General features: G+C 40.1%; 1 protein-coding gene across 3 annotated transcripts in view; it reads left to right on the forward strand.

Annotated features, from left to right (window-relative positions):
• Positions 1-16,169, forward strand: part of LOC126269219 (centrosomal protein of 290 kDa) — a 180,518-nt gene that overhangs the window by 68,877 nt on the left and 95,472 nt on the right. For all 3 annotated transcript variants that reach the window (XM_049973976.1, XM_049973975.1, XM_049973977.1), the window contains exons 14-15: positions 2,297-2,462; positions 7,570-7,768. In XM_049973976.1, coding sequence (XP_049829933.1) covers positions 2,297-2,462; positions 7,570-7,768 — 365 coding nt within the window. The remainder of the gene's footprint in view (positions 1-2,296; positions 2,463-7,569; positions 7,769-16,169) is intronic.

Here is a 16,169-nt window from a genome sequence, read left to right on the forward strand (position 1 = left end):
CTGCCTCTGACAGGGTAGGACAAACCTGTGATACTATCTTTAGGATAAGCTTATGATTTTATAAAGTTAACAGTTTGTGAGATGATTAGATATACTTAAGAAACAAGTATCTTAGTACACTATAAACATCCTGAATAGGCACATGTATTTTCTTTTAAATTGTTTATTAACAGATTCTCTAATAATAATTGTTGTCACAATCTACTAAACCCTGTTGTCATTTATATTAAGGACTATGTACATGAATTTAGAGGTAAAACTTCTGTTACTTGATATATACCATCATTACGGTCGTTTGTTTCCGACTCCTAGAAGGTGTGATGTGGAAAATGCAGAAAGGGTTTCATTCAAACATTGGAAAATCCAGGATGGACTGTAACAATATTATGAGAAGGAAAGTTGCTACTCACCATATAGTGGAGATGCTGAGTTGCAGATGGGCACAACAAAAAGACTCTCACAATTATAGCTTCGGCTATTAAGCCCTTCATCAACAAAAGACAGACATACACACGCGCACAAGTGCCCCCCCCCCCCCCCCCCCCCCCCCCCCCCACACACACACACTCGTGCAAACGCTACTCACCCACATGACTGCAGACTCAGGAAGCTGAAACCACCATTCGAGCAGCAGCAGCAGCAGTGTATGATGGGAGTGGCAACTGAGTATGGGTAAGGAGGAGGCTGGATTGGGGAGGGGGAGGGATAGTATGGTGGGAGCTGTGGACAGCGAAATGCTGTAAATTAGACTGAAGGCCCTCAGTCTGACCTACAGCACTTTGCAGTCTGCCACTCCCACCATACTATCCCTCCCCCCTCCCCAATCCAGCCTCCTCCTTACCCATACTCAGTTGCCACTCCCATCATACACTGGTGCTGCTGTTCGCAGTGTGGTTTCAGTTGTCTGATAAAGGGTTTCAGTTTTTTAAAACCACGTTGATGTGATCAACAGCATGTATTTGTCAATTTTCGGTCTTTGCAACATTGTTAGCAAACAGGAAAGCTGTTTTTGTGGCTTGTTGGTTTATGATTAGAATACTACTACAGAATCTGAATTTGAAATAACAGTAAACAAAGCTCAGGGTCAGAGAGAGAGGAGAAGAGGAAATGGACAGTGGGGTAGGAGAAAGTGACATAGAAAACAGAAAGGAGTGGATGGACAGAGAGAGAGGTCAGGAGGTGTTGGAGATTGAGGAGGGGGGGGGGGGGGGGGGAGAAGATGGACAGATAATGGGGAAAAGGGGGAGAGAGAAGGAGGGGAGGAGAAGATGGACAGAGAGAAGTGGAAGGAGGAGGTGATAGAAAACGGAAGAATGGGGGCGATTGACAGAGACAGGAGAGAGAAGGAGATTAGGATATATATCCAATTCCTATAAATATTAGATACATATGCTTTCTATTTTATTTGTTTTCTTTTTAAGCAGGCAGCCACAGCAAAGTGTGGCCAGGTACAGCTAGTATTTCATATGATTCTATTGTCATTGTTTTCACCACTTTTACTCCCTTCTTTTTCGTATAGTTTTAAATACCTGATAGATTTAAAGATTGGCATTACGTTGTCACAATCATTTATTATTTTGATGAAACTTGTGCCCTGTTTGGTGATGTGCATGCATTATTGGTATCACTTTGTTCATTTTTCTGTCTAATGAATCTCTGTTGAATTCCACAATTATGAGAAGGGAAGTCGCCACTCACCGTATAACGGAGATGCTGACAAAGGCCTTAATGGCTGTAAGCTTTAATGTGAGAGTCTTTTTGTTGTGCCTATCTGTGACTCAGCATCTCCGCTATATGGTGAGTAGCAACTTTACTTCTCAAAATTGTTACATTCCATTCTGGATTTTCCATTGTTTGATTTGTTGACTTCCATGTTTTTTGTAATTGTTTTTACTTCTACCTGTGACCTAGCTAAATATTCATTCCTCGCTTGGAAACAAATACAATCACTTAAAAACTTACTGTCAGATTAAAACTTGTGATTTGTTCAAACAACTGTTATTTTGCTTGAGATTTAAACTTTTAAGGTGTGATCAGTGTGGTTGTTAAACTCAGTGAAAAAAGCCATTCAAATTCATCCTATTTAGTTTATTTTGGCTATGTCCTATCTGCATTTTTCATATTGTACACTATGTGTACAGCTGTATTCTTTTTTACTATTGTTATTTTGCTGATAATTAAGTGCTCAGAAATTTAGTTTATGAGCATGACAGTTTTTCTACAATATACATACAAAAATATTTCAGTTGAAGTAGATATATTTCTGAATTATTTTGTGTTATCTTCTGTTTTAAAGGCAGCGGCATAGTTCACTTAGAAGCTCCAGTTCTCGAGAGATTGTTATTTGCATTAGATGCTCGACATGTGGCTGGTTGGTACCATCCAGCTATGAGGTTGCAAGCAGAACTTCATATTTCACAGGGGGTCAGTGCTGAACTGAGAGATCAGCTTCATAAATTAAGGTAGTATGGATATTTTCTCATACTATTATTAAGAAATTTTCTCTGTTATTCATCTCACAGTTACTTCTGGACTTTCTGTTATTTTGGTAATGATATCACAAGCATGATTAGCAGAAAACATATATGTAAAACTATCAAAAAGAAAATTGATAAGTTTTGTTACTTGAAACGAAACTAAAACGTGTGACACAAACACTGAAGAGTAATGTGAGTAGCGAAAGAAGATTGCATGATTAAGATCAATCAAATGTTGATAAGGATTTGTCGACTTTGAAATTGTCGGAATGCATATTTTACTCTATAACAGTGTTCACTGTAATGAAATTTTGAGGCAAGTTAAAGTTTTGTCTCAGAACAATGCTCAAGTCTAGATCCTTGCCTTTCACAAGAAATGCTGTTTACCAATTGAGCTATCCGGGTTTGTTGTGCAGTACAACTCATAGCATTGTCTCTTAATTTATGTCAATGTCAAATACATATGCTGACCAATAAGTTAGGAGTTTCCAAAACTCACAAATCTGTAATGGTCTCTCGATAAAAATGCAGGTGCATTCCAGTAATTTGAAATAAACCACGTGGTTAAATCCCTCATGAGGGAGGACCCTGAGAAATGTGGAATGAAACAAAATATATTATAAATTGTCCCTGTAGACCTCGTTGGCAACGATCATGAATGGTAGACAGATTATAAGACAAGTATTAACAAAATTAAAACAAGGGTAATGGAATAGAGTTGAATATGCAGTATGAAATGGAGTGAGCGTGTTGACTTTGGTTTATTGAAAGAGTGTTAGAAAAGTGTGGTTCATGTATAAAGGAGACCGCATGTAGAACGCTAGTGCAACCCATTCTTGATGACTGCTCGAGTGTTTGGGTTACCCACCAGGTTGGATTAAAGGAAGATATCAGAGCAGTTCAGAGGGGGCTGCTAGATTTGTTAATGGAACTCAAATGGGAATCCATATAGGCAAGGTGACATTCTTTTTAAGGAACGATATAGAGAAAATTTAGAGAAGCGGTATTTGAAGCTGACTCAGAACAACCCCACTGCCACTGCTTAAGGAAAAATGGGGCTTGTTTGGAGGCATATAGACAGTAATTTTTCCCTCATTCTATTAGTGAGTGGAACAGTAAGGAAATTACATGTAGTGGTACAATGGGCCCTCCACCATGCACCATAGGATGGCTTGAGGATTATGTGTGTAAGTATAGATGTGGAATTAAATTAAGGCAATGCCAAGGGCATTAGGTTACGAAAGGAGATACTAAAAGCAATAGATGAGTTTTGATATCAGAGAATCGAAATAACTGACAGTGGCCAAGGTAGAGAACATATAAAATTTAGATGCTATAGTGAGAAAAGCATTTCTGAAAAGAGTAATTCTTTAACATGAATATAATTTTAAGTGTAAAGAAGTCTTTTATGAAGGTATTTGTCTGTAGTGTAACCTTGTACAGAAATGAAATGTGGGTAATAATCATTACAGACAGGAAGAGAATAGAAGCTTTTGAAATGTGGTGCTGTAGAAGAATGCTGAAGATTAGGTGGTTAGATCATGTAACTAATGAGGAGGTACTGAATTACATTGAGAAGAAAAGAAAAGTTCAGATTAATGTATGTTGCATGAAGTCACTAGTGTGGAGAGCTGCATGAAACCTGTTTTCTGACATAAGACCACACACACAGCAGCAATGGTTTACAAGACTCCAATTTAGCACACATATCTGTAAAACTCCTGTAACCAGTGCAATTATGGTATTCAGCTTCATTACATATACAGTATTACTAAATATGTACCAGTGGACAAGCACGTAAAAAGATATTAATTACTGCAGGTCAGCTATCAAACTTACATTCTTCATCCAAGAATGCTAACATGGACAGCCATTATCTCTTTCTCCTTACTACTGTGTGACAACTGTGACGAGAGAGAGAGAGAGAGAGAGAGAGAGAGAGAGAGAGAGAGAGAGAGCACATGTGTTCTGGTGAATGCATCCTGTCGGCAATCAACTCATGTTTTTAGATGCCTGTCCACTGCTCAACATCTTCCTGTATGGTGAACAGTTCACCTTATTCATACCATTTTTTAATTCTCAATTCAGAATTTTATATCATCCCATAAATTTTACTAACAGAATAGAAAAATGATTTCTTCCATATGCTCAACGTACACTATTGGCCATTAAAATTGCTACATCAAGAAGAAATGCAGATAATAATCGGGTAGTCATTGGACAAATATATAATATTAGAACTGACATGTGATTACATTTTCACGCAATTTGGGTGCATAAATCCTGAGAAATCAGTATCCAGAAGGTCACAATAACTGCCTTGATGCGCCTGGGCATTGAGTCAAATACAGCTTGGATGGCGTGTACAGGTACAGCTGCCCGTGCAGCTTCAACACGATAACACAATTCATCAAGAATAGTGACTGGCATATTGTGATGAGCCAGTTGCTTGGCCACCATTGACCAGACATTTTCAATTGGTGAGAGATCAGGAGAATGTGCTGGCCCTGGCAGCAGTCGAACATTTTCTGCATCCAGAAAGGCCCGTACAGGACATGCGGTTGTGCATTACCCTGCTGAAATATAGGATTTCACATTACCTGACCCTCTTCAGCCCACTGAATCATCTTCCTGGATTTTGACCGTCATCCCTCTGATGGTGCCATGCAAATGTCTGTTCTCATCAAGCCAATAAACCACCAGCAGTACCTCAGTTTTGAAAGCCACCATCCTTTTCACACTACAGAGTCTCTTCTATAAGGTCAGTTATGAGCATTTGATTGCCCAGCATGTTGAAGGTCTTACTGGTTGCTTATTATTTTATTACATAGGACTACAGTTGCTGAGGATGGATAAAATACTAATCTTACCAAGCTGTTCACATACAGGCAATACATTCCATACATAGTCCACAAAAAGATTTATTTGAGGTATCCACATATGTTCTTAATCCTTCAACTGCCCCCATGACCAGCTGCAAAAGAGCATCCCTCTTTTCTAAAGATAATCACTGATTGGAACAACTTAATCATATTCACTGTCATCGCTTTGACTATTTATCATTGTGTCTGAAAATTACGAATATTCTGCTAACAATACTTTCCATTCTTCCCAATGTGATATTCTGCTATCCACCCACTCTTGGAAATGTAGGCCATCCTGATACAGCAACCACTACCAAGCTTTTTCCACATGATCATATCCCTTTACAACACAGGTGCAACACTTGTTCTATCCACCCATCCAGAACATCCTATTTCAGTCCTGTCACTTGCATATTATATCCCAAAAGAGGAATAGCTACCTGTGAAAGCAGTCAAGTAATATACCAGCTCTGTTGTGACTTACGTCCAGCCACTTATGTGGGCATAACCACTAACTAGGTGTCTCTTCAACTGAATGGTCACCATCAAATTGTGACTAAGAGCAGAGTTGACCACCCAGTGGCAGAAAGCACTATTGAGAATAATGTGCTCAACTTTAAACCAACTTTAAAGACTTCTTCACAAACGCCCCTCCATAGTAATAGTTTCGCTGAGTGATGTAGATGACAGTCATCCTTACAACACATCCTTTGGTCCCACAAACCTCATGCCCTCAATCTCCACTAACCTTGCCCTATACTTATTTCCATCACTTTCCACTCAGCTCCTGCTTCACTAAATGTGCATTCAGACCCTTCTCTCTGCAGTCTTCCTCTACCTGTGTTCTATCCTCACTGTCTCCCAGTTCACTTCTGCGCATCATTACGCACCACATGCAGACACAACTGTTCCTTCCTGCACCAGAATGAGCTCACTGGTACCTCTTTCCTTTCTCGTCAAATTGATGTCTCTATCTCACAGCCATCAGCAACCCTTCCCTGTAATTGTAACTCCCAATCCATGTCTCTGTTATCCCATCACCTACTCCTCCCAGTACATCCCATCACCCTAGTTGAGCTACAGTGGTTGTAAAATGTAGCCAGGACAGTGTGTCCAAGCAGGTGCAGGTGTGTGTGTATGTGTACTCTGATCAACCAGAACTTTATGACCACTGACCAAGATACAAACCCGTCAAGGTGTCACCTGGTGAGGAATGACTGGTAGTCAGACACACTATTGGCGAATGTAGTATCAGTGAGTGTGCTGTCCATGTGTGAAATGGGGATGGTGTGCCATCTGTCTGAGTTTGACTGAGGCAGTTTGTGATGGCTCAGAGAGTCAGAATGAGCTCCTTCACGGCTGTACTGCGAGGCAGAGACAAGCTGCCAGCGGCACCATTATGCTCGGGGAAAATTCATGTAGGCATCCATGGGTCCAGTGGAGCTTGTGCAAGGCACTATGACAGCCAAGGAGTATCGTACACTGGTTGCAGATCACGATGCTCATGTATCCTGACAACAGTGGCATTTTTCAACAAGACAACGCGCCATGTCACAAGGCCAGGAGTGTGACGGAGTGGTTCAAGGAATACAGTGGTGAATTCCAATTGATGTGCTGGCCACCATAACTCACTAGATCTGAGCCCGATCGAACACATGTGGGGTGTGATTGAACATGGTGTCAGAGCTCATTGCCTACCTCCCCGGAATTTATGGGAATCAGGTGACTTGTGTGTGCAGATGTGGTGCCAACTCCCTCCAGTGACCTACCAAGGCCTCATTGCTTCTCTGCTGTGGTGTGTTGCCACTGTTACCCAAGCCAAATATGGGCATACTGGCTATTAGGTGGGTGCTCATAATGTTCTGGCTGATCAGTGTATGTGTATTCTGTTAGATATGAAGAAAGACATCATCTAAACTCTTAGTAGTATTTTCAGTCCTGTTAGTGTACATTTAGACCCCTTGACTGTATGGTGAATTATTAACTTCACTTCGTCCATTATTTAAAGTGAAATAATTTTTGTGTGGATGTGTAACAAGTGATGAAAACTGCATTCAGTGCCCAATATAGTCATAATATCATTGTTGTTGTTGTTGATGTGTAGAGCAGTGTCATAGCCAATAAAAATTATTTGAAGAACTTATTTTTCCAAAATAAGTATTGTGTATGGTATTACAATGCTTGTGTTCTGTTGGCCATAGTAAAATAAATGTAGTGCATGTTCACAGGCGTGAGGACCAGAAAAATTATAAGGAACTTCAGAAAGCTTTGTTGAAGGTGGATGAATTACATAACAAACTGGCAGCCCTTGAAACACCTGAAGAGACTGATAACTTCATTATATGTGAAACTGAACCTCGTAAAATGCCACTTTCAAGTGCTGAAATCATAGCGAAGCTCAATATCCAGTTACTCAAGGTTTTAAATGTGAGTGGTTTTCATTAATTTTTTCCCTAAAATTTCTAAAACAAAATTAGCTCATAAAATTGTAAGAAATAAGAAAGAGGAATATGTCATGGTTTACATATTAGAATTTGTAAATCAGAAATGTGTGCAGCAGTCATTATTGTGGCCGAAAAGTGATGTTGGGAAGGCAGTAAGCCACTATTAAAAGTCAATTTAGAATCTCTCTTTCTCCAGTACATATATCTCCCTTTTTACAGTTATCATTGTAAAACTGGGAAATTACATCCACTGGGTGTTGAATATTTGTTATTGGTTATAAAAAACTGGATCCTGTCAGTGAAAAATTACTCAATCTAGTCACGTATTTGTAGAAGTACTTCATACCTCTACGTATATATCTTGGTTCTGTGGGAGAGCATCCTTTTTCACCAGACATGTCACCATGTTCAAGCATAGAGTACTTTCCAAGTTCATGCTATAAATGGATGTTAGGGATTATTAATTTTGTGCATCCATTCTTTTATCTGCTTTGTAGTCCACTCACCAACAACTGCTTGCTTTATCAAAAATTCTTGGTAAATGTGAACTCTGAAAGGGACTGATTATCTAAAAATTATCAGAAATTGTATCAGAAACTGGTATGTATTTCAACTGGCTAATTATGTAAAAACTATTAGAAATTTCACCAGTCCCTTGTTGCCATTTCACTTTGAGTAGTCTAAATTGTTGCCCAGCACCTGAAGTGCATAATATCTCTCATTTGTATGTGTGTACAGAGGCTACCATCAGATCGCTAGTAGGGTCTTCTGAATGTTTTAAATGTTGATCTTTTTAATTTTTGCTTTCTGTTTGTTTTTTAAGTTTTAACATCAGAATGATTCGTGAGAGACTGGATGGAAAGTTTGAATTCATTTGTTGACTTTATATTTATCCAGAGCTTCCTTGGATTTCTAGACAGATCTTAAACCAGGACCTGAGTGTGGAAATTATTCTAAGCTTCATTCAGAATCCTTCATGTGGAAACATGAATTGCCTTTAAATTTTGTCTGTCAGTTTCCTCAACATGTATTTTTCTGCGAGTTTGTAACAGTATGTGTTGTAACAACATTCTCTGCTTTAAAAAATTACTGGGGTGGATGTTTTCCATCTTTTATTGCTTTACTTTACGTCCAGGGGACTCTAATCTTTCCTTCCATGATATGTTTCATATGGTGGTGAAAATGTCCACACTTTCTGTTTTGGGCTCCAACCAACTCTCAATTCATAGTGCCTTGCGAGGATGACTTCTTTTTTGGAGAAAAGCCCTTATTTGGACTTGGCTGTGTACAGTTCTGCAGTTAATTACAAGTATTTTAATATTCTGGCATTCTGTATTTGTTATATGATCAGGTGTGATAAATGATTTAAGAGATGATGGGATTTTCTTTGAAGTCCTTGGGGAATAAACGTACCTAAAGAAAGGTCCGTATACTTAACTCTGCTACCTGAGTAGGAATTTACATTGTACAATCCATACATCTGATCAATCATGGTAACTCTCCAAGGTTGTAGAATTTATAGCTGAGCTTCTCACATAATAAAAAAATTTCTACTTTAGTTAGTTAGTTTTTTGTTCCATGGATCACTTGTGTGATGAATCATAATGACATGGAACGAGTCACCTTACATTTGATTGCATATTCTTGTGTAAATATGACTACATGCTGACCATATAGAAGTGGATTTATTTATTTTTCATTTTTTAAAATACAGATGTGAAGTAGCAATTCCTACCCTTCACTCTTTACACATTAGAAAAATATAAAGCTGTCTACGTAATAAGAAAAGTTGTCAAGGAGAAACTTTTTTGGTATGTTTTCAAATTTATCTTGGCTGTTAGACATTTTTTGTTACTGAGTAAGTGATCAAAAATTTTGATGGCAGCATTTGCACTCCTTTTGTGCAAAAGACGGCCTTAATATGGAATAATGTATGTCATTTTTTTGTCTGGTGTTGTAATTATGTACATCATTGTTCCTTGAGAGCTGTAATGGGTTATTTTGAGTAAATGCCATGGGGGAATAAATATACTGTAAAGGAGTAGTTAGATTGCCTGACTCCTTGAACAGGTGTCTACATTATGATTGTGGGTGGGTATCACATTTTATTCTTACACTGTGATTTTGAGCAATGAATACTTTCTCCCTTAAAAATGATTTGCCTCAATACATTGTTCTAAATGACATGACTGAATGAAAATACACAAAATATGTTATCTTACTGATTTGTCTGTCCCCAAGATTTGCAATTATTCAAAGTGCAAATGTGGCTGAACTAAGTTGATTTAGGAGTTCCAGAGTGTCTCTCTTTCCAGTTTAAATTGTCTTTAACGTGGACACCAATAATATTTGAGGACAGAAACTCAGTTATTATTTCCTTACCGTATGCTACACTAATAATTGGTGTAATACCTCTAATGTGCAGGACTGAATATCATATGCAGATAACTACTCCATAATACTTCTAAGAAATTATTTACAGTTTCTTCCATTGCCGTATATATGTTTTGATTGGTTACGATATTAGTTATCTGCAAAAATAATTAATTCTCTTTGTTGTATATCAGACTGAAGGTCATTTACAAATATAAGAAACAATCTTGAACCTACAACTGAGCTATGTGGAAATCTATAGGTGATGTTCCTCCATTCAGAAGAATATTTTTTTGCTTATTTTAGTTAAATTATTGAATACAACTTTTTGGAATCTTTTGGTTAGATATGATGGTACCCTGTAGTTGCCGGTACCATCAATTCCATGAAACCTCAGTTTATCTGGGAGAAAACTGTAATTCACACGATTAGATGCATTAGATAAGTCACAGAAAATATCAGCCAATGCTGTTTTGTTATTTAATACTTGTAAACTTTGGTGAGTGAATATTAAAATGATGTTCTCAATTCAGCAATTCTTCTGAAATCCAAACTGCAATTTACTGAGGATATCATTTTTGCTGAGGTGGAAAGCTGTTTTACATCACTTCCTGATAAATTTTGAGAAGAGATGTCAGTAACGAAAGTGGTTGGTAGTTATCGATATCTCTCATATCAACTATCTTATAGAGTGGTTTAAAAATGATGTCTTTCAAGTTCTCTGGACAAAAATACCATAAGTTAATGACGCATTTCATATTTCAGAAAAGACAGTGCTTATTACAGGGGAGAAAGTCTTTAGTACTTTGTTGCAAATACTGTCAAATCAAGATGAGTTTCTATTTGTGAGAGAAAAATATACATTTTTCTTAATTTCAAAATGAGAAGAGGGTGAGATGTCCATATGATCAAACTTTATGTCTGTTTTTGTTCAGCATGTTGCTTTGAATTTTCTCTAGAACTGCTGCTTATTAAACATACTTACTACCTATGACTGATCATTTATAGCCCTGTCTTGTGGCCTGTAGTCCTGCCTTGTTCCCACATCCTGTCTCAGTTACGGGATATCCAGACACTTTGAAAGACTTTGCCACATTTGACCACATGCAATACAGTAGACACAGATAGAAGGGATACACAGATTCCTCCCCAGGCAGAAGCTGGCAATAGCTTTAGAATCTTCATAGAAGTGGTGACCCAAATGTAATAATAGCCTATATTCAGGTATGGTTTAAAGTTCTGTATTAGTGCCAACCAGAATTTGGTTGGTTTCAGCACTGCAGAAAGGAAGGAAGGAAGGAAGAAGGAGTGAGATGCTAGAATGTGATATTTTATATTTAACTTCCCTAAACCTGTAGTTATGTAATGTTCAAATAGGCATCGGATATCTATTTTTTTAAAGCTCTTGAAATTTTCCAAACAGCAAGAAGCTCGTATTCCTTATTACTCAATCCTCTAATATTCTGATGAATTACTCGTAAGCTCACCTTATGGTGGATTCTGAAGCATTTTGTGTTGGGTTTCCGTTACTTTGATTTCTTTCAAAACAGGCTTCCTGTATGTTGATTCTCATCTAAAGAAGGTACCTCTTTGACACCAGCAACCACAAGAATCTTGCTTTGTATGATGATGTACCCCCATAAATTTTCTGAAAGAAGCTGAGACAACTTATCTTTCCCTCTTTTATTCAGGTATAGGCCATGTCTAGTACATCTCCATTTCCCGATTGTAGCACCAGACACTGTACCCATAAGAGATTTCAGTTCAGTCAGCAGCAGCCAGCACAATTCCATGTTCACATGGCTCACAGTAGTGTTAATCCAGGACTGATCACTGCTCTGCAGGACCTCCACAAAAGTTACACTTGTGCATGAAGTTGCTATTCCTATTCTATACAGATTATACCTAATACTGTAATTTCTGTTTGTAGCCAGGCTGTACTCCACCTACTATAATCATCTGATCCTCTTAGTCAAAATCCTTACACAAATTCCCTACGGTACCCTGTTCCTAATTTATCCAGTACCATCTGGCGTTCATTGCGACTGTGACTGCTACCTAGCAGCGAGACTCTTTTCTTCCTAATCACTTTTGATACAGATCTGCACTTAGTAACTTTGCTACAATTCCATTGTACTGTGCTGTGACCCACACCTGCGTGGGCTTTTCCCCTTCTACTTTAACCTAACAAACCATACTTATTGGATACTGTAAGCTCAAGTGTAGTTTAAAAAGTTGAAGCGCTGTTACCCTCTTACCCATTACTTGTCATCTTTACATGGTTCCCATGGTATTATTGCCCCTTTATCCTAGCTATTTCAAATTTCAGGTAATCTAATTCAGACTGAAGGACACAGATCATTGCTTTCTGTTGAGCTATTATCTTGTGTTTTTGCAGAGCCTACAGTTCAGTGAACAGGCCGTGTTGAGTTCCTCATTAAGCTCTCCATTACAGTCGCCACGATGGAACTCCCGTCCACAATCTTCACTTACCATTCCTTATCTGACAACCCTATGGCAATATCCACACTTATTACAATTTGCAAAATAGGCTATAAATTTAAACATAGAACTAAACCACTTAACAATACTGGAATTTTTGTTATTTACAAGCTACAAGAAATTAAGCCCACAGGTTAGCAATTCATATGTACCATATAATACTTAAAAGTTAGCTATTTCTGCTGAAAACCAAAAACTCCTATCTCACTTAACTGCACTATGATAATTAATTAATTTACAATAAAATGTAACCTTTAACCACTACTTATCATGAATGTTACTTAATATTTGACAATGTTTACTATTGGCAAAATACAGCCTACTACGCATGATGCTGTCTTATGTGATAATTTAAATACAAAACTTCAAGCCACGAAATCTTCAATTGTCGTGATGAAGGAGATATAAAGGAACAAATTTACATATAAAATGTGCTTCAATCATTTTTCCATATGAAGATTGTCTGCTTTTCACTAATAACACAGAGACAGCCACACAAGGGAACCAGTGCTACGAACACTCCACATGGCACCAAGACCAGAGATTCTTGCACTGTTGCTGCAAAGCAGTAGATGAAACAAGGCCTCACAATTCAGTATAATTGTGTTCACCACTTCCTTCAGTCTCTGAACAGAACCAAAAATGAGCTCCAGTGACAGAATGAGATATTGTTTGTGTCAACATGAAAAGTATCGCCATGCACATTATGATTCTCTCAACAATGGGGTATACTATATTATGATATCTGTTTGATGATGCCAAGCCAGTTTTGATTATGTCACTTTGACTTAATCATACTAGGATAATGTAAGGCCTCATTTCTGATTCTTCAGTTTTTAGGGGGTAGTTATGGACTGAAGTTGATGGTGTGATGACAGTTTTTGTGGTCACAAATAGGATGTGATTTATTCCTGCAATTGCTCCCAGGGTAGCCTCTTCCATGAAGTGGACAATTCCTCTGAAGATGCACAGTAGATTATTTCTCATTTGTGCCACTATTTGCTTAGAGGGACCATCACACAACTAAGCTCTGACGACATAGGAGAGGGCACTTCTCAAGCAGAAGAGGTGAGGACCATTGGCTCTGTCTCAGTATCAGCAGGAGACAGTACCTCAACACTTCTCATTAGAAGTATGGATCTGGTTTCAGACCTGGACATAATGTGCCAACCACAATCATGTGACAGGTACCAGTTCAGGTTTCTCTGTAGACCATATCAGTAATATGATAACCTCATAAGCTTCACGACATATTTATTACAACAAAAGACTGCCACGCCATTCCATCACTGGCACATTTTGCTGTGTCCATATGAAGCTTTTCGACTGTTTTCATTACACATTCCAGCTGTTCACAGACAATCGTCAGCTCTTCCTTTAAGTTCTTACAATGGCCAAAATCCATATTGATGAGCGTTACTTTACCTGTGAACCTAGTTCTCACAAATGCAAAAGAGATAAAGTAATTTAAAGCTTTAAACACTGTCAAAACCTAATTGTAGTTCACTTCCACATGCTAAAATGTAATTCAATTTACTAACTGCAACTCAGAAATTCTGTGCTACGACTGCTGTAAGTATCACTTTTGGTACTAGTGTCTATTAATAGAGAACTGGTGTGCTTCAAGTAAGATTTTAACATGCTATAGACAATTCCTTTCCCCACTCCTCTCATTTGGGAATGAGAATGTGCTCCGTCTCCTATGATCTTGATGACTAACATCATGAAACTCTTAATATTAATTCATTCTTCCTTTTAGAATGTAGGACAATTTGTTCTTCTTCTTCTTCTTCTTCTTCATCTTCATCTACATGACAACTGTGCAGTTCACAGTTAAGTGCTTGATGGAGAGCTCATCGAACAACCTTCAAGCTATTTCTGTACTGTTACATTCTCAAACAGTGGCAGGAAAAACAAAGTTGGTGCAACAGTGTGTTGTGGGTGCGGTAGCGGTGAAGCGGCTGCTGCCGCATCATTTTGCATCGCACGTTGACCATGGACGAGCTGTCCAAGGGCATCCAGTAAGGCCTGCGTCTGCTGATTCTGTAAGCGATAAAATTCGGACAGTACATCTGGAGATTGTGGTGAAGCCATTACACAAGTAAATCAGGGCAATATCGATAAGAATGCGGTTTTTCCTCGTCGCCAATGTTCTGGTTGGCAGGAGAGCCAACCGTAAAGTAAAGGAGGCCGAAATGCACGCGTCTCAGCTCACGCAGGCTGGCATGAGGTCTGGAACATGACAAGGGAATTAGAATTGAGAAAAACGGACGTAGCTGGTGGAATACTTAACTTTAATCCATTAATGGAGAACGTCGCTCTTTATGGTACATGATTCACAATATCAATAGTACGGATACTGGCGCCTTGCTAGGTCGTAGCAAATAACGTAGCTGAAGGCTATGCTAACTATCGTCTTGGCAAATGAGAGCGTAGAAGTCAGTGAACCATCGCTAGCAAAGTCGGCTGTACAACTGGGGCGAGTGCTAGGAAGTCTCTCTAGACCTGCCGTGTGGCGGCGCTCGGTCTGCAATCACTGATAGTGGCGACAGGCGGGTCCGACGTATAGTACCGGACTGCGGCCGATTTAAAGGCTACCACCTAGCAAGTGTGGTGTCTGGCAGTGACACCACATTCCTCCCCCGCAAATCGGCATACGGTTGTGGCATAAGGCTTCCGCCTGCCATGGGGTGGACTGCATGTTGACGTATGCGACGAGGTGGGGAGCCGAACAACAGGCGAGGCTGTGCCACCCGCACCCTGCCATTCGGACCGCGGGGAGCTAGGAAACATCTGAAAACCTGCTCCAGGGTGCACGCCAACATGCGGTGTATGTGCCCGTAGAGAGACAGGAGGGGCCGAAGGGTCGACCTCCATCGGGCCGGGGCACCTGACGGGTGAAGACGACATATGGTCCGGAGCGGGCAAGAGTTCCATGTCGGAGGACAACTGGTCACCGGACGCGATCGGTGGCGCGTGACCCAGGGAGGTGCCCGGTGGTTGCAGCGACTCGTCCATTGCGGGCGTCACCGGTGGGAGAACAGGCGGCGGTGGCGGCGGCGGCGGTGGTGGTGGCGGTGGCATCAGCGGTGGCGGCGGCGGTGGCAGCGGCGCGTCGCCATGGGGCAAAATGGAAGGCAGCGTCGGTAACACCTGGGGCTGAGGCGAGCCAGTAGATGGGTCCCCAGGGCGCTGACCGGACGGCACCGTCGGTGAAAGCAGATGGCGAGCGGCAGATCCCGTGCGACGACAGAGGCGCAGCTGATTGAGATTCTGAGATTCCGACGCACCTCACCAGAGGCCCCCAAAACCAGTTACATAGCGCGTCCGAGGCAATGAAGAATGCGCCCTTCGAGCCAACGCCGTGAACCTCGATAGTGGCGACAGTAGACAACGTCGCCTGGGGCAAAAGCAGGTGTCTGCCGCTGCACAGGAACCTGATGCAGCGGATGTAGCAAAGACATCAAGGTTCGATGAGGGCGACCGTGGAGCAACTCAGCCGGCGAGCT

This window comes from Schistocerca gregaria, chromosome 1, assembly GCF_023897955.1.
Source record: "Schistocerca gregaria isolate iqSchGreg1 chromosome 1, iqSchGreg1.2, whole genome shotgun sequence".
Taxonomy (NCBI): domain Eukaryota; kingdom Metazoa; phylum Arthropoda; class Insecta; order Orthoptera; family Acrididae; genus Schistocerca; species Schistocerca gregaria.